At 35.3% G+C, this 20062-nt stretch overlaps 1 protein-coding gene across 6 annotated transcripts in view; it reads left to right on the forward strand.

Moving 5' to 3' along the window:
* Positions 1-20062, forward strand: part of pard3aa (par-3 family cell polarity regulator alpha, a) — a 560621-nt gene that overhangs the window by 59033 nt on the left and 481526 nt on the right. For all 6 annotated transcript variants that reach the window (XM_067377333.1, XM_067377327.1, XM_067377329.1 and 3 more), the window contains exon 2: positions 6430-6531. In XM_067377333.1, coding sequence (XP_067233434.1) covers positions 6430-6531 — 102 coding nt within the window. The remainder of the gene's footprint in view (positions 1-6429; positions 6532-20062) is intronic.

Raw genomic sequence — 20062 nt, forward strand, 5'->3', positions numbered from 1 at the left:
GTGCACAAATAAATACAGTGCTTGTCATTCTCAAAGAACAAGGAACAAGTGTTGTCTTGTATGCAGTTTATAGACTTCTTGTGTTGTAGAGATCGTAACAGAGATCAGGTCTGTTCTGATGTTATCACAACTAGAGGAAGTGATGTAATGTGACTCATCGGGAAACCAAAGTACTTGACTGCGCACATTTACTTTTACTATACAAACAATGGTACTTGAGATCATAAGTGTTTGTTTGTCTTGTTTGTAATGTCGAACATTTTTTTCATTACAAATGATGTATTGCTGAGCTGAAAAAAAAAATATTTTTTTTAAATGTACATTTTTTTTTTTTAACTATTTGTATCTGTATAAATTACTATTTATTTTTGTATTTTAATTTTCAGACTTGCATGAAAATCAAGATTTTCAATGTTGTCTCAAACTTTTGGACCCCACTGTAAATTTTTATTACTTTTTCCCAGCCTGTCAAACATGCAGTTTTGAAAGAAAATGTATATTTACACCAGCAGGGTATATTTACACTTTCACCGGGATCAAGCGTCTCTCACACATGGCTCTTGCCTCGGGTGTGCTGCTCACAATAGGTCTTTGATACACTAGGTGCTGTACAGCCTTTGAAAGTGTCATGACATGTCGCCCAACCGCCGTGATTTTGCAAAGATAAAGCTTGTGGTTAGTTCTGGAATGATTTGTCTTCTTTGTTAAGGTTAAATATGCTTTTATTGAGCATTCGTCTCTATTGTTTCATTCACTTCCTTTCCGTTCTCCCGGGAAAAGTTTGCGGGTACGACAATGGAGCGGCTGTCTGCGGGTAACTTCTGAACTTAAGATTGCTTAAAGCTCATCAGCATCTGAAAGAATAAATTAATCGAGGGGATGGTACTCATGAAAAGAACAATATTTGAACAAGCTCTGCAGCTGGCTGTGGACATTGTTTCTCTTTCTTTTTCTGATACACCCTTTCCTCCCCTGGATTGAGATGGATGAGGTCTGGGCTGCTCCTAGTTAGATTAGTTGAAGCCTGGATTTGTTCAGCGTTGTGATTCAGACCTGGTTGTATTACTTCATCGAGTTATAAATGATGCGTTGACAAAGGCGTCCCTGTCTGCTTGATCGCACACCATCCTGGAATGTTATCTCCATCCATCATCACGTCTCTCTGGTGCGGCGACCTCCTCATGGGACACGTGAATGGCTGATAATAGATGTGTTTGTGGTGGAGAAAGAAATGTTTGTTCTGTGTGTGTGTCAGTGTAAAGGAACGCTACTTACAAAAGCATTATATTATGTTGTGTTACGCCTAATAAAACAATTACGTTATATATTGTTTCTGTTCATGGAAAGTAGTACGTTACTTCTGCATTCTCAGAATGGAGCGCTAAGTTTGACTTGCAGGTCATCATTTCATCAGGTCTTCTCAGTGAAATGCCACCTGTGACAAAATCATCACGTCTCTGGCAAGGTGATCACTTTTTGGGACACACGAGCGGCTAATAATAGATACATTCTAACTGTAACACATTACCTGAAAAAAAACATTCGTTACATTTATTTATTTGGCATAAACTTCTATCCAAAATGACTTCAGGGTGTTCATTTTATCACCATATATGTTTCCCAGGAATCAAACCCATGTCGCAGGCCTTGGTGGTGCCATGTTTTACCGGTTGAGCTACATAAAAAAAGTAAAAGCAATAGTGTTACTTGTAACCCATTTATTGTAACACATTATTTAAATGCATTGGCATCCATGTCTACGCCGATCGCACGCTATCCACGAATATTGTCTTCATCCAAATCATCACGTCTCTGGCGTGGCGACCTTCTGGTGGGACATGTGAGCATCTGATAATAAATGCATGCTAACTGTAACACATTACCTTAAAAAAAGTTATATTTATTGGTTTGGCAGAAACCTTTTTATCCAAGAAACTTCAAGGTGTGTGATTTATCAGCATGTGTGTTTCCTGGGTATCAAACCCATTCGTTTTGGTTGTGCAATGTTCTACTAGTTGAGCTACATGAACAAAAAAAGAAAGTGTTACTCGTAACCCATTTGTGGTAACACATTTAAATGCATTGGCATCCATGTCTACTCCAATCGCACACCATCCACGAATATAGTCTTCATCCAAATCATCACATCTCTGGCATGGTGACCTGGTGGGACATGTGAGCATCTGATAATAAATGCATGCTAACTGTAACACATTACCTTTTAAAAAAGTTACATTTATTGATTTTGCAGAAAGTTTTCTCCAATAAACTTCAAGGTGTATGTTTTATCAGCATATGTGTTTCCCAGGAATCAAACCCATTCGTTTTGGTTGTGCAATGTTCTACTAGTTGAGCTACATTAACAAAAAAAGAAAAAAAAAAGAAAGTGTTACTTGTAACCCATTTATTGTAACACATTATTTAAATGCATTTGCATCCCTGTTTACTCTGATCGCAACCATCTTGGAATGTTACTTTCATCCATCATCACGTCTCTGGCATGGCAACATCCTCTTAGGTTCTAGTTGAGCTACATTGAACAAAAAAGCAATAGTGTTACTTGTAATCCCCTTATTGTAACACATTACTGAAATGCATTGGTGTCTCTGCTCTGCTCTGATCACACACAACCCTAGAATGTTATCTTCATCCAAATTATTATGTGTCTGTCGTGGCGAGCTCCTCTTGGGACATGTGAGCATCTGATTATAAATGCATGCTAACTGTAACACATTACCTCAAAAAAAAAGTTACATTTATTCATTTGGTAGAAACTTTTATCCAAGTAACTTCAAGATGTGTGTTTTATCAGCATGTGTGTTTCCCGGGAATCAAACCCATTCGTTTTGGTTGTGCAATGTTCTACTAGTTGAGCTACATGAACAAATAAAAAAAAAAAAAGTAAGTGTTACTTGTAACCCATTTGTGGTAACACATTATTTAAATGCATTGGTGTCCTTGTCTACTCTGATCGCAACCATCTTGGAATGTTGTCTTCATCCATCATCACGTCTCTGGCATAGTGACCTTCTGTTGGGACATGTGAGCATATGATAATAAATGCATGCTAACTGTAACCTATTACCTCAAAAAGGTTACATTCATTCATTTGGCAGAAACTTTTATTCAAGAAACTGTGTTTTATCAGCATTCGTTTTGGTTGTGCAATGTTCTACTAGTTGAGCTACATGAACAAAAAAAGCAAGTGTTACTTGTAACCCATTTGTGGTAACACATTATTTAGATGCATTGGCGTCCATGTATACTCTGATCGCACACCATCTTTGAATGTTTTTTTCATCCATCATCATGTCTCTGGCATGGCAATACCCTCTTGGGTTCTAGTTGAGCTACATTAAACAAAAAAGCAATAGCGTTACTTGTAACCCCTTTATTGTAACACTTGGACACATTACTTAAATGCATTACATCCAACACTGTCACCATGTTTTTGTGTAGTTTTGGAAGCGTAGTGAGAGCCTGTCTGCATGTCACACACTTCACTTTCCTGCAGATAAGACCAGATGTCTTTCTCTCTCTTGGGGGGTGAACTAACTTATTCTGCTTTATCTTTCCTTTGCCCTTCATGCTTTAATATTTCATTCCTCACACCACAGAGGGACAATGTCTTCTTTTCTCCTTGTGCATAGTTCCGTTCTTAAATCACGCATATGAGGCCTGGGCTATCCCTGCAAACCCTCCTTCATAAATAACTACTGCACAGATATCCCTCCAAACAGGAGAACAAGCCTTTCCCTCTCATTTCATCTCCGTTTCCATCCATCTTTTGGTGATTATTGGGTCCATTTGATCTTAAATCTGCATGTTAGTCGCTGGGTTTTAACGACCTCTGTAAATGTGGGAGGACGAAGCGCTGGCCAGCAGTGCATGTCGTCTCAGCAGCAAATTTGTTCAAATATTTGCTGAGTCTTGTTCTGGGTTTGTGGCCAGAAAATGTCTTCCAGATTAACTCTGTTAAAACTTGGATGAACTTGTTGACATTGTTCCTTTGAAGGGGTTCATGTTTCTGTTTATTTGATTGTGACTTATTACTCTGCTGAATTATTTTGTGGTTGTTGAAGTATTAGGATAGATAATTTCTATATAATTGCTATAATTATAAGTCAACTAATATGAATTAGCTTCATGTTTTTTTGTTTTTTTTTTAATGCTTGCGAATCAATTTTTTCTTTAGGAGAAATACTAAGAGGGAGAAAAGAGGGAAAAACGAGTCGACATTAGGGATGCACAATGTATTGGTTATTCGTCAATATCAATATTTATTATTAATTTATCAATATTGACTGCTGGATATTGGACGTATAATATTGGATATTTATTTATGCATGCATATTTCCACTATCTTAAAATTATTTTTACATTAAAAATGGACCTTCTTAATACATGTTCCAGTTCTTGTTGTGCACAATTCATTATATTATATATCAAATCATAATATTATATATCATAAAATAGGTATATATTTTTTATATACATCTTTGTAATCAGTTATCAACATTTCTGAACTGTCTTTTCTTTTTGCTTGACGTCACCAGGAAGCCTTTACTTCCAAATATTTGACATACAGAATAGAGACTTTTCACGGTCCAGTCGGCTCTTGTGGATTATTTTTTATGTCATGCCAAGCATTTTTTTTCTTTTTCTGATTGCATATCCAGTTTTACTTGGAAATACATCAGATTAGAGATGAAAAATGAAGAAAGAGAGATAGATAGAGAGATAATAAGGCACATAAAGCTACAGATGGAAATCACTCATTACTCTGGTCAAATGGCCTGCATAGACTGGCAGTCGGCAATGTGGTCGGCAGAGACTTGCATTCCATCGGTGTGCGACCCCAATTTCTCCCATCTTCATCTTCGTCATCAGCTCGCTTTGAAGCTCTTCCAGGGTCTGTGGATGCCAAGCTGACTGTGGGTTGTTCAGCTGTGCCCAGTTCTGAGATTACAGCGGTTCAGATGAGCTGAGTTCAGTCAGTACACACGATCAAATACAGAAATATTACAGTTACTGGCTGCTGATGTTGTTTGGATACATCAGACTGTGACTTTGTGACATTGATGGCTGCTGTTGTGAACATTTGAAATGTTTTTTCACTATCTCCGTTTTCTTTATTCAGCTACCTAAGACAGCCGACAAGCTTAAGCTAATGACGTGATTCTCTAATAAGCAAAAATATATATAACTCCCACTAATATTAGGTAAAATGATCTGTATTTAAAGGTGCCGTAGAACGTTCTTTCACAAGATGTAATATAAGTCTAAGGTGTCCCCTAAATGTGTCTGAAGTTTCAGCTAAAATTACCCCATAGATTTTTTTAAATAAATTTTTTTAACTGCCTATTTTGGGGCATCATTAACTATGCACCGATTCAGTGCACGGCCCGGCCCGGCCCCTTTAAATCTCTTGCTAGCCCCCCCCCCCAGCTCTCGACTATAAGTGGAGTTATACAGTGCATAAACAAAGTTCACACAGCTAATATAACCCTCAAATGGATCTTTACAACATGTTCATCATGCATGCTGCATGCATCGGATCATGAGTATAGTATTTATTTGGATGTTTACATTTGATTCTGAATGAGTTTGAGGCTATGCTCTGTGGCTAAAGCTAACATTTCACACCGTTGGAGAGATTTATAAAGAATGAAGTTGTGTTTATGAATTATACAGACTGCAAGTGTTTAATAATGAAAATAGCAACGGCTCTTGTCTCCGTGAATACAGTAAGAAACGATGGTAACTTTAACCTCAATTAACAGTACATTAGCAACATGCTAACAAAACATTTAGAAAGACAATTCACAAATATCACTAAAAATATCATGATATCATGGATCATGTCAGTTATTATTGCTCCATCTGCCATTTTTCGCTGTTGTTCTTGCTTGCTTACCTAGTCTGATGATTCAGCTGTGCACAGATCCAGACGTTAATACTGGCTGCCCTTGTCTAATGCTTTGAACATGAGCTGGCATATGCAAATATTGGGGGCGTACATATTAATGAGCCAGACTGTTACGTAACAGTCGGTGTTATGTTGACATTCGCCTGTTTTCCGGAGGTCTTTTAAACAAATGAGATTTATATAAGAAGGAGGAAACAATGGAGTTTGAGACTCACTGTATGTCATTTCCATGTACTGAACTCTTGTTATTCAACTATGCCAAGGTAAATTCAATTTTTGATTCTAGGGCACCTTTAATTACACTGGGTTATTTTTGCATTGATTCTTTATCTCATTCAATGCTATACTGAATATTTGTCACTCTGTTGTCTGTGTCTCGTCTTTTACTGACAACAAGTTAGGGGTATTTTGAGGAAGTGGGAGGAAATATATACATTTGAATGTCGTTGTGACACAGATTGCCTGATTGTATCTCTCTCTGTCCACTTCTCCTCTCTTAGGACCCAGGCTACTGGATACAGGTTCATCGGTTAGAACATGGAGACGGAGGCATTTTGGACCTGGACGACGTGCTATGTGATGTAGCCGAAGACAAAGACAGGGTATGGCATTAGTGTGCATGAATCTTTTTTTTGGTTTGTTTGTTTGTTTATTTGTTTTAGGAGAGACGCTGATCTCTGATTAAATTTGAATGTAACGGAAGAAAAATGCCAAAACTATTAATACATTCTGACTTAAAGCTGCTGTCCGCGATTTTTGGCCCTCTAGCAGTTAATAAACAGAACTGCACGCATCTTGCGGAGGAACATTCTAGCCGGAGCTACTTTTCTCCGTGTATGTCTATGGCGAGTCACGCAGTTACTGTGATACTGTGCGGCGAGTCCTACCAGTCCGGTCTGAAATAGTCCGAACATAAACACTTATTATAAGTGTACCATAATAATTCAGGATAAGACAAAAACACGTTTGGAAAATGGATTCATGTTGTATATTCTCACTATTTTTAACACAAAAAAAGTTGCAGACTGCAGCTTTAAAGGGATAGTTCACCCAAAAATCCTTTACAAGTCAGTGGGGTCCCATCATCTGTTTGGTTAAAGACATTTTTTAAAATATCATATTTTGTGTTCAGCAGATGAAAGAAATCCATACAGGTTTGGAACAGCTTGAGAGTGAGTAAATAATTTTTTTGTGAACTATCCCTCTAAAATTGGATTTAAAATTCGAAATATTCATAATAATTTCGGAGATGACAACCTGATGAGATGACACTAGCTGAATTAAAAATAAACATAAATGAGGTATTGTGACAACAATGAGTGCGAGTACTTGTTTTAACCCAGTCATAATGCCTCAAGTGTCTGTTTTTTTGGGGGTTCACAAACTGTTTAAGCTAACTTTAAGCTATTTTTGCCAATTACCCTGATTTCGGCATATAAAGACGCTTCACTGGTATTTTCGTAGATGTGTCTTGTGTGCATGTTTATATGTTTTGACATAAAAAAGCAAATCAGTATTGATTTTAAAATATCATGTATGCGTTCATGCATTGTTTGGTTTTTACAATAAGCTGATTTTTGATGGTATTCAGCATTTTGTTGTTCATGTGATCGATCATTGTAGAATACTACCAACACAGTTTAATGAGAAATTGTTTTATATGAAGTGGCAATGGTTGTCTATTTCATTATTTTTCACATACTAAAAAAAAAAAAGCTGGATATTTGGCATTTATACAGTATATATTTCACAGTTTGCAGTCTGTCCAAGTGTAGTCTGTGGGTTAGTGAAAACATGGCCTTTCTGCACCCACATGTTGTTTCTTGATGCAAGGTTGTCATGTATTTTGAATAAAGAGAGCCAGTGTTTATGATAAACTACTAGATGTCAAGCTACTGTATCAGATATTCCACATTTGTTTCCAAATCCCTTTAGCCGAGAGAGGGAAAGAAGGCAGAGGTTGTCCTCACTTTTGAGCTTCTGTTTTTCTTAATTGTAATTGTGTAATTGTTATCACATCTGCATGTGTTTTGATTGAATTTAATCAAGCTTGGGAATGGCCAGGAACATTGACTGTGTATTACTAGTGATGCACTGGAATTTCAGTGACCGAAAAATAATTTTTGGTTTTGGCTGGAACTGTTTTGTATGGCGGGAAAGGTGAAAGGGGAAAGGCAGCTGTGTGGACACTAGAGCTGGGTTGACATAATCGATTTCTTGAATTTAACTGATCTTCATTGTGATGAACTGAGATCTTTTAGTCTAGACATAAATTCACTAAATATTATTTGTAGCTTGACTACCTTCAAACAATTACAATAAGCTTTGTGCTTTGTTACATTTGATATGAAACAAAGTCTGAGCTTTCAAATTCTGTCAATTTTATAATAGAATTCAAACAATAAATGTGGTTTTGACACTCTTTAATGGCACGATATGTAAGATTTTTGGATTAAAATATCCAAAAACCACTAGAATGGTGGTATATATTTTGTTGACTTGTGTATTTAAATTATCCCAAATGATTCCAAGAATGTTTAAATCCAGAGAAATAGGCAATTTTACAACACCAAATTGAAACATAATTATATCATTATATCAAATATATAATATCAAGCTGATATAAAAACGGCGTTATGTGCAATTTAAAGGTGCCATCGAATTGAAAATTGAATTTACCTCGGCATAGTTTAATAACAAGAGTTCAGTACGTGGAAATGACATACAGTGAGTCTCAAACTCCATTGTTTCCTCCTTCTTATATAAATCTCATTTGTTTAAAAGACCTCAGAAGAACAGGCAAATCTCAACATAACATCGACTGTTATGCAACAGTCGGGATCATTAATATGTACGCCCCCAATATTTGCATATGCCAGCTCATGTTCAAGGCATTACACAAGGGCAGCCAGTATGAATCATCAGACTAGTAAATTGTCTTTCTAAATGTTTCGTTAGCATGTTGCTAATGTACTGTTAAATGTGGTTAAAGTTACCATTGTTTCTTACTGTATTCACGGAGACAAGAGCCGTCGCTATTTTCATTTTTAAACACTTGCAGTCTGTATAATGCATAAACACAACTTCATTCTTTATAAATTTCTCCAACAGTGTAGCATTAGCCGTTAGCCATGGAGCATAGCCTCAAATTCATTCAGAATCAAATGTAAACATCCAAATAAACACTACTTACGCAATTAGACATGCTGCATGACGAACACTTTGTAAAGATCCATTTTGAGGGTTATATTAGCTGTGTGAACTTTGTTAATGCAATGATAGAGTCGAGAGCTCGGGAGGGGGCGGAGAGCGCCCTTTAAAGGGGCCGCAGCCTGAATCGGCGCATTTCTAATTATACCTCAAAATAGGCAGTTAAAAAAATTAATTTAAAAAAATCTATGGGGTATTTTGAGCTGAAACTTCACAGGCACATTCAGGGGACACCTTAGACTTATATTACATCTTGTAAAAAAATGTTCGATGGCACCTTTAAATGTTTATATACAACTAACAGATATAAACTTAATGAATTAATTGATTATTTGATGCAAAAACTTGAGAAAATGAGATCCAGGCTATTGATGACATTGAAGAAAAATTATTTATTCATTGCAATTAAATTTAGCATCACACGCAAACTTTAATCGATAATGCAAATATTTAATAAAAACAAAAGGTAAAATAACAATCAGAAAGAAGTAATTAATAGTTAGTAGAATAGGGAAATTTACTCAAACCTTGTTTTCGTTGATCAGAAAAGGTCAGATGAATTTACCCATCATGTCATAGACTGGTCAAATGTAAAAATAGATGAAAATAGAAATAGGGCATTTCCCTTAAGGGGATTTTGCAAATCTTACATTATCTTACATTACATGTCAGCTAAAATAATAACAGACATATTTTGCACAATCGTGTCAACATGACCTGTCACATTGGAACACTTGAGGAACAATTGAATATAACAAGCATACATACTCTTAAAGATACCAAAAGAATAACCATAAGGGTACAATAACAAGTAAATAGTTGAAAATATGATGATAATTAATATATAAAGTAGAAGTACATAAATATATGAAATCAAAAGTAAAACTGATAAATCATAAGCCATAAACTATTAACATAATTATGAATAAAATGCATGAATATGAATATTGACCATTTTGGATCCACCATTATTGAATTTTTTTTTGGTTTTGGTTTTCTGCTAAATGAAAACATTAACTTCAGTTTTGGTGTTTCAGTGCATCACTAATGATTACCTCTTCCTCTAATTTTCCTTCGGCTGATGACAGTGTGAGTCTCTGTTATCTCTCAGTTTGACTCATCAGATTCGGACCTACTCATGCTAAATAAATCTTTTTGTTCTCTAGGAATCATCCAGGAAAAGCATCATGATACTGTCATAGCAATGGAATTTGGGAAGTTTGCTCTTCTTCGACCCTGACTAGCACATTGTGAATAATGGCTAATCTCAATTCCACACAAGAGAGTTTGTCCCTCTGGTGTGTTTATAATCGTAAGTTTGTTCATTAGCTTCGCTGCTAATGTTGTGAAGCCCTGATAAATGGTGTTTAGCCAGCAAGCTAATTAGCCCATCCGATCCTGCTGGGCTCTGGTGACATCTCACTGCCTGCAGCAGCTTTTGTTCCTAGTGATTTATAATCGTCCTCTCAGCATGACCGCAATTGATAATCCATGTTAGCTCAATTAGTAAACAGCACACTCTGGCTACACATGCATTGTGACTGCTTGGCCAAATCCATACTAGCCATTAGCATTAACATCTTAAGTAGACCTACATGTTTGGCTTTGAGAGCAGAGGATATTGTCATCGATACATGAAAGCACACCCTACCAAACCATATGTGGTGCTGAATAAAACACCACAGTGACCAGTCCTGCCCAGTCTTGAAGACATTAACATTTATCAATATATATTTTAATAGCACCCTTACCAAAAAGGATGCTGGTAGCTTTGTACAGTGATGGTGTCAGATGATGATACTATGGTACTGAGTAATAACCATATTCATATAACATGTTATTGACATGGAACACAGGAAGCATAGTAGTTAAATACAAAATAAAGCAAATTTATTTTGTTATACACTACTGTTCAAATGTTTGGGGTCAGTAAGATTTTTTAAAAATAATTTGTATAATGTTATAAAAGATTTCTATTTCAAATAAATGGACATTATAACACAATTGCCAGTTTATATCTCACAATTCTGACTTTATATCTCACAATTTTGACTTTATATTTCACAATTCTGACTTTATATCTCACAATTCTGACTTTATAACTCTCAATTCTGACTTTATAACTTGAAATTCTGACTTTATAACTCTCAATTTTGACTTTATAACTTGCAATTCTGACTTTATAACTATCAATTCTGACTTTATAACTCTCAATTCCGACTTTATAACTCTCAATTTTGACTATATCACACAATTCTGACTTTATAACTCACAATTCTGACTTTATAACTCTCAATTCTGACTTTATAACTCACAATTCTGACTTTATAACTCTCAATTCTGACTTTATAACTCTCAATTTTGACTATATCACACAATTCTGACTTTATAACTCACAATTCTGACTTTATAACTCACAATTCTGACTTTATAACTCTCAATTCTGACTTTATAACTCTCAATTTTGACTATATCACACAATTCTGACTTTATAACTCACAATTCTGACTTTATAACTCTCAATTCTGAGTTTGCAACTCTCAATTGTCACTATATCACACAATTCTGACTTTATATCTCACAATTCTGACTTTATATCTCACAATTCTGACTTTATAACTCTCAATTCTGACTTTATAACTCTCAATTTTGACTATATCACACAATTCTGACTTTATAACTCACAATTCTGACTTTATAACTCTCAATTCTGAGTTTGCAACTCTCAATTGTCACTATATCACACAATTCTGACTTTATAACTCTCAATTTTGACTTTATAACTTGCAATTCTGACTTTATAACTATCAATTCTGACTTTATAACTATCAATTCTGACTTTATAACTCTCAATTCCGACTTTATAACTCTCAATTTTGACTATATCACACAATTCTGACTTTATAACTCACAATTCTGACTTTATAACTCACAATTCTGACTTTATAACTCACAATTCTGACTTTATATCTCACAATTCTGACTTTATAACTCTCAATTCTGACTTTATAACTCTCAATTCTGACTTTATAACTCACAATTCTGACTTTATAACTCTCAATTCTGAGTTTATAACTCTCAATTTTGACTATATCACATAATTCTTACAGTATATCATGCAACTGCAAGAAAAAGAGCCAGAATTGTGAGATAAAAAGTATTTTTAAATTTTTTATTTCAAGGCAGAAACAAGCTTCCATAGTTTTCAACGTTGATAATAATCATACATTTTTCTTGAGCAACAAATCAGCATATTAGAATGATTTCTGAAGGATCATGTGACATTGAAGACTGGAGTAATGATGCTGAAAATTCAGCTTTGATCACAGGAATAAATGACATTTTACAATACATATATTTATTAAAATTTTCTATTTTAACACTACTTGTCACGTGGTTCTTTGCAGATGTACTACAGAAATATTATGGTTTTGCTTCCAAAATGGTGTGACTGTTCATTATGTTTACAGAGTGAATCAGTTGATGTCGTTCTTTGTCGGGTTCATGCAGTGATCTGCCACAGAGCAGCTGTAAAGGCAGCAAAGCATACAGGCTTGTGTGTGTCTTGAGAGCTGGTGCTCATCTTGGGAGGGTTGAGCTTTTTATTCGCTGGGTGCCATGGTAACATCTCTGCCAGGACTCAGTCAGACGTCTACATCTGTGGCACTGCTGTGTGAGAAACCGCTGAGAGCCACGTAACACCCTTCCTCCTCCTTCACACCCTCAACATCCCTCTCACACTTTCATCATCTGTCTTTGTTGACATGCAGACGACATATTTCAGTGCTCCATGCATTCCATTCTTGAATATTGTTAATCTTACATCATCTCTTTTGTTGTTTTTTCTATTTTTGCATCGTCTCTCTCTTTCCCGCTAATGTCTCTCCTGTACCCTTCTAGATTTTTCCACTCACTGCTTTGGGGTCCTCTGAGATTCTGTGCACTTTCCGTCATGCATTTCTCATGACTGAGGATTAGATTTGAATATTATTCCTGCTATATGCTGTGCACACGGTGAACCATAAGTAGCTTTGTGTCTTTGTGTTTATGTCACATGTTCATGGCTTATTTTATGTCCTTGGCCTTGTGTGATTCAATGAACCTAAACTTTATTTTTTTTAACTCTGGACTATACTAAGTCTAGGACTATTTTAAACCATGACAGAGAAAGCAGATTTCTGTTAATCTGGTTTAAAGGGCAATTTTAATCTAAGACTAGGCTTAATCTCTGTCCGGGAAACCACCCCAATTAGTTTCAAAACACTGTAAACTGTCATCTTTTTCAAAAGTAAAATAATTTTTTCATACTTACATTGTTTGATTCCTAAATGCACTTATTTGTGACCCGTCACGGAAACCAGGGACACAAGTCGGCAGCACAACATTTGCGCAAAATGAGAAAGAAGCGTTTTTTTTTCAAAATTGGTGATTTTCATTTTTTGGCAGAATCTGTTAGTTGAGATCACGAAGAAGCCTCTCCGTGTTTGAGATAGCAGCATTGGTTTATTTAAAGCGTACATTTTAAGTTTGAAAAAGATTCTATCTCGCAGTAGGGGCGTGTCATTGTCTGTTTGTATTTCCTTACTGGAATCGGATATGCCGGCTTTTGTTTCTTTTGTTATTGCCCCGCCCTGCAAGGGAAGCGTGGCTACTTAGTATGCAGCACCGGCTCTGCTGGATTCTTTAGCTGCGGAAAAAAGTGGCGAATTATTGGACATTTAGAGGCAAACAGACGCTTACATCCACGAAGAAGACCCTGACAAAGAGAAAGTGTGCCCGAACAACTTTCCAATTTCATTGGAGCCAACGAGATCTGCAAGAATACTTTTCTGTTTCTTACAAAAAATGCTGGATTAAAAACAACCCAAGTTGGGTTGAAAATAGACAAACCCAGCAATTGGGTTGTTTTAACCCAGCGGTAGGGTTAAATGTTTGCCCAACCTGCTGGGTAGTTTTATTTAACTCAACTATTGTTTAAAAATTACTGTATTGAATTAAAATTAACCCTGTTGGAAATGAACATGTATTAATGTTCAATGAATAATTATTAAACAATAAACATTTATTAAATTGCTTAATAAATTTATATTAATAAACTATTAAACTATTAAATTTATATTCATAAAATATTAAAGCTTATTAATAAACATTCACCTTTTGTCTATTATTGTTGTCTCTAATTGCATCTGGTTTTTAATTTCCCAACTATTTTGGGTTCATTTTAAGCTAGCCATATAGCAATTTTTAAACAATAGTTGGTTTAAATAAAACTACCCAGCAGGTTGGGCAAACATTTAACCCAACCGCTGGGTTAAAACAACCCAATCACTGGGTTTGTCCATTTTCAACCCAACTTGGGTTGTTTTTAACCCAGCATTTTTTAGAGTGTATGGGGTGAGTTTCCATAAACATCAAAGTTTGTCGTTTTGTGTTCATTCTAAGAACTGTATACGTTTTCTCATGTGTCTATTGTTATTAGCTAGCTCAGGACTGTCGTTTAAATTTAATTACTATAACGTGCTTTTAGATGGTAATGTTAGCATCTGCTATTAATTTGAATAACGCTTCAATTGCTTGAATTGACTGGTGTGAATGACTTAGCCCACGTAAACCTGTCTGGTAGCCTTCTTGAATTGAATGTGATGCTAATAATTTTTAGCCAGTGGTGGAGGAAGTGCTACTTAATATTCTTAACAAGGATTTACTAACTTAATAGTAAATGTATCAGATTAAATTCCTACTTAAGTAAAAGTATAAAGTATCTGTAGCCGTTAAATGTGAGTCAAAAGTAAAAGTATTTATGAAGAGTTTAATGTACAGGATTTTTTTAATCCTTTGACTCAAACCACGTCTAACCACTAACGGAGGTCTAAACCAGGAAAAATAAATTAAAAGATAAATTACTGACATTTACAATGCACATTATCCTTTATTATTAATAGTATGCAGTCCGTTTTTCCCGTATTTTTCCTGTTGCATCTGTCGTTGCTATGCAACCATGCAGCTTTACAGGGGGTATGGCTTAACTAAATGAGATGTAAATGAGATGTAAATATTGTTACTCCCAGCAGGTGAGAACAGGCGAGAACTGCACAAGTTTTAGAAGCATTTTCTCTTTTTAGAGCTTTTTTGAGTACCTACCTTCAAATGGCCACAACTTTTCCAAATATTATCAGATTTCCATGTGTTGGAAAGATTCGTTGGAAAGATTGGAGACTAAACTTTCAGAATCTGTGAATAACTCAAAATGCCCCTGAACCGACTTGTGTCCCTACTTTCCGTGATTGGTCACATTTTTTTGTGATTTTAATTGATTTACTGTAGACAAAATAGTATCGAATTTTAATGTTTGCCTTTTATCGGTTAACATGCAAATAATAATCAGCTAATCAGTAGTTATCCTGAGTTTAAAGTAAGTTTGACTTCGAAGTTCAGTCCCACAAGCTGCAGTGTTTTTCTCAGGACTTCCCAGTGTGTCATCTTCATTCTTCACATGAAAATAGACTCCTGGATGCTGCTTAAGCCCTGAGAGCCTGTTTCGAGCCTGTGAAATATGCCCAGTGCTGCTGTTGCTCCCTTTAGGAAGTTTCTCTGTTTATGGACTTTACAGACTGTCGCTCTGTCATTCAACCTGGAGGTCCTTCTGTTAGTGGCTGGACGTGGATGGATAAATGTTTTTCCAGGTGTCATCATGTCATCGTAAGCCCCCTCCTGCCTCAAGGCTGTCCACATTCCTGCCTGCTTATGCTCAGGCCTTGTATTCCGGATGTGACTTTCCATGATTAATATACTGTAGTTACATTCTTTAGACCTGCTGAAAAGACCAGCCTCATGGCCCAATATAGTTTATGACATTACCCTAATGTTCGAAATTTTGAGGTCAGAAAGTATTTTTTGACTGTAAACACTTTTTATTTAAAATTTTCTATTTTAAATAACTGTTGTTCTTTTGTACATTCTATTTAGCTTTATTAAGCTGTTTGCAATATTGAAAATAATCAGAAATGTTTCTTGAGCAGCAAATCAGCATATTAGAATGATTTCTGAAGGATCATGTAACACTGAAGATTGGAGTAATGATGCTGAAAATACATTCACATAGAAAACAGTTCTTTTAAATTGTAATAATATCTCACATTTCTACCGTTTACTGTATTTTTGATCACATTTAGCCTTGGTGAGCAGAAGAGACTTCTTTCCAAAACATTAAAAAATCTTACCAACTCCATGCGGTTCAAACAGTAGTGTACAGCTCATCCAGCGTAGTATGATTCCCAAACAAATGTTTCTAATGAATTGATTCTTTTTTTAGTGAACCAAACACATACAGTACAACCAAACCAAAGTAGTGTGAATCCTGAACAAATGACTCTTTTCAGTGAATCAAAAACCGACAGCACGACCAAAGTAGTGTGAATCCTGAACAAACGACTCTTTTTAGTGAATCAAAAACATACAGCAAGACCAATGTAGAGTGAATCCTGAACAAACAACTCTTTTTAGTGAATCAAAAACCAACAGCACGACCAAAGTAGTGTGAATCCTGAACAAATTACTCTTTTTAGTGAATCAAAAAACATAGCTTGCACCCAAGTTCGTTTAAGATGTTTAATGTTTAAGAGGAACTGGAAAATTAATCTTGACTCCCCAACAAGAATCCATGATCCAAGAACGTCCGTCAGTCAGTCAATGAATTAGTCAGTCAGTCAGTTAAACCTGTATGAATTCATTCAGTACTTATTTGATTCATATTGATGTTCCTATTAAGATATTCTCGAATTTTTCCAAATTATTACCTAAATTTTAGCAGCAATTCTGAAATTCCTTCATTTTTTGATTAGGAAGTAGTTGATGTTTTGGTAACACTTTACAGTAAGGTTTCATTTTAACATTAATGCATGAAATAACATGAACTAACATTGAGCAATATATTCTTACAGCATTAATTAATTAACCTTGTTAATGAAAATGTTCATGTTACTTCACAGTGCTTTAGCTAATGTTATCAAATGCACCTTTTGATCTTAAAATATGTATTGGTAGTAGTTTAATACGATCTAAGATCAATGAATGCTGTAGAAGAGTTGTTCATTGTTAGTTCATATCAACTAATTTAGTAAACTAATGACACCTTATTATAATGTGTTAACAGTGTTTCTCATAAGGTGTGTGTGTGTGTGTGTGTGTTTGCACACTGATTACTGATATCCCGTTTTTCTAGTTCTCTAGGTAGCAGCTAGTTTGACTGGTTATGGCTCCATTTTAAAGGAGCCTCTGTTCTTGTATGCGTTTTAATTTCCTGTCACTGTCTCTCATCGCCGTCTCCTGCTCGTCACAGTCCACACAAGCTCAAATATATGTCAGGACGTGCCGAATATGTACACTTGAAACCTTTGAAATGTTGGACTGAATAATGCATTGTGCTTCTGTTCTTTTGAAGAAGCGTCCAAAACACATCTGCACACAATCACAAACTCATACACACACTGAACGCCTGAAGCAGTTGGTTGTTTCATGCCTTCTGATGCATTTTCATTGTTAAATGTACAGAACGAGTTTGACTTTAAGGCCCGAAACACTATGCAAAAGCTTCTGCCTCTGCAAGATCAGTGTCGTATGAGATGTTATGTTCCTGTCATATTTTGAATATGTTAAATATTCACACTTGAATTGCATTGGTCACGTTTGTGTTTGCATGAAGAGCTTGCTTCTGTCGAAATCCATGCCAAGTGTGCATTAGCTGCCTGTTACATGACTTGTTTATGTTCAATATGACTTTGTACCCATGTTCATCTTGAAACAGAAACTTCAGGACCGAACGAGCTTCTGTCCTTTGAGATGTTCTCACACAGGCTGGGTTTGTAACTGCTCATCCCTGCTGTAATTGTGTTAAATCAATCAGCTCAGATGAAGGAGACTTTCAGCAGGGCAGCGCTCTGTCATTTATCAGGAAACACTCAGCTTGACTTTAATGCCATTAATTGGCCAGAACTGCACTAATGTAACCTGTGTGGCTGATGGGAACTTTTAGTCTTTTGACAGTGAGATTTTGGTTCTTTTTAGTAGTGTTTCTATTTTCAACCCCCACATTTGTGTTAATGTAAATATCTAAATTAAACTAAATTAATTAATTTTGTGATAATTTAGCTTAATTGATGCATTTTAATTTTTATAAAATGTATATATTTTATTTTGTAAAGCTGCATTTATTTGATCACAAATACAGTAATAACAGTAATATTGTGAAATATTATTACAATTTAAAATTTTCTATGCGAATACATTGTAAAATGTAATTTATTCCTGTGATCAAAGCTGAATTTTCAACATCGTTACTCCATTCTTAGTGTCACATGATCCTTCAGAAATCATTCTAATATGCTGATTTGCTGCTCAAGAAACATTTCTGATTATTATCAGTGTTGAAAACAGTTGTGCTGCTTCAGAAGTTTGTGTAAACCATGACACTTTTTCAGGATTCTTTGATCAATACAAAGTTCAAACATCATTTATTTGAAATAGATTTGTTTTGCAAGAATTTAGAAGTCATTTTTTAATCAGTTTAATGGGCCCTTGCTGAATAAATGTATTAATTTATAAATTCCAGCTGTCTTTCTGACCCCAAATGATTGAACGATAGTGTACGTGTACTTTTTTTGCTTTGTTTTGGGTAATAATAATAATAATAATAATAATAATAATAATAATAATAATGATTTTTTTCAAAAAGTACTAAAAATTCAGCAGAACACAGAAGAAGATATTTTGGTAGCCAAATAATTACCATTGACTTCATGTTTTATTTATTAATTTACTATATATGTTAACATTACATTTACAATACATTACAATACACAATACATTTGTTACAGTATTTATTGATCGTTTTTGTTAGGTAATAAAAATCCAGCTGTTCATTGTTTGTTCATGTTAGTTCACAGTGCATTAAAGGTGCCCTAGAATTAAAGATTGAATTTATTCTGGCATAGTTGAATAACAAGAGTTCAGTACATGGAAATGACATACAGTGAGTCTCAAACTCCATTGTTTCCTCCTCCTTATATAAATCTCATTTGTTTAAAAGACCTCCGAAGAACAGGTGAATCTCAACACAACACTGAATGTTACGTAACAGTCGGGATCATTAATATGTACGACCCCAATATTTGCATATGCCAGCTCATGTTCAAGGCATTACACAAGGGCAGGACATCTGGATCTGTGCACAGCTGAATCATCAGACTAGGTAAGCAAGCAAGAACAATAGCGAAAAATGGCAGATGGAGCAATAATAACTGACTTGATCCATGATATCATGATATTTTTAGTGATATTTGTAAATTGTCTTTCTAAATGTTTCATTACCATGTTGCTAATGTACTGTTAAATGTAGTTAAAGTTACCATCGTTTCTTACTGTATTCACGGAGACAAGAGCCGTTGCTATTTTCATTATTAAACACTTGCAGTCTGTATAATTCATAAACACAACTTCATTCTTTATAAATCTCTCCAACATTGTGTAATGTTAGCTTTAGCCACGGAGCACTATCAAACTCATTCAGAATCAAATGTAAACATCCAAATAAACACTGTACTTAAGCGATTAGACATGATGCATGACGAACACTTTGTAAAGATCCATTTTGAGGGTTATATTAGCTGTGTGAACTTTGTTTATGCACTGTTTAAGGCAAGCGCGAGCTCCGTAGGCGGGGAGCGTGAGCATTTAAAGGGGCCGCAGCCTAAATCGGCTCATATTTAATGATGCCCCAAAATAGGCAGTTAAAAAAAATAATAAAAAAATGTATGGGGTATTTTGAGCTGAAACTTCACAGACACATTCAGAGGACACCTTAGACTTATATTACATCTTTTAAAAAGACGTTCTACGGCACCTTTAACTAATGTTAATAAATACAAC

The sequence above is a fragment of the Chanodichthys erythropterus genome, chromosome 23, assembly GCF_024489055.1.
Source record: "Chanodichthys erythropterus isolate Z2021 chromosome 23, ASM2448905v1, whole genome shotgun sequence".
Lineage (NCBI taxonomy): Eukaryota > Metazoa > Chordata > Actinopteri > Cypriniformes > Xenocyprididae > Chanodichthys > Chanodichthys erythropterus.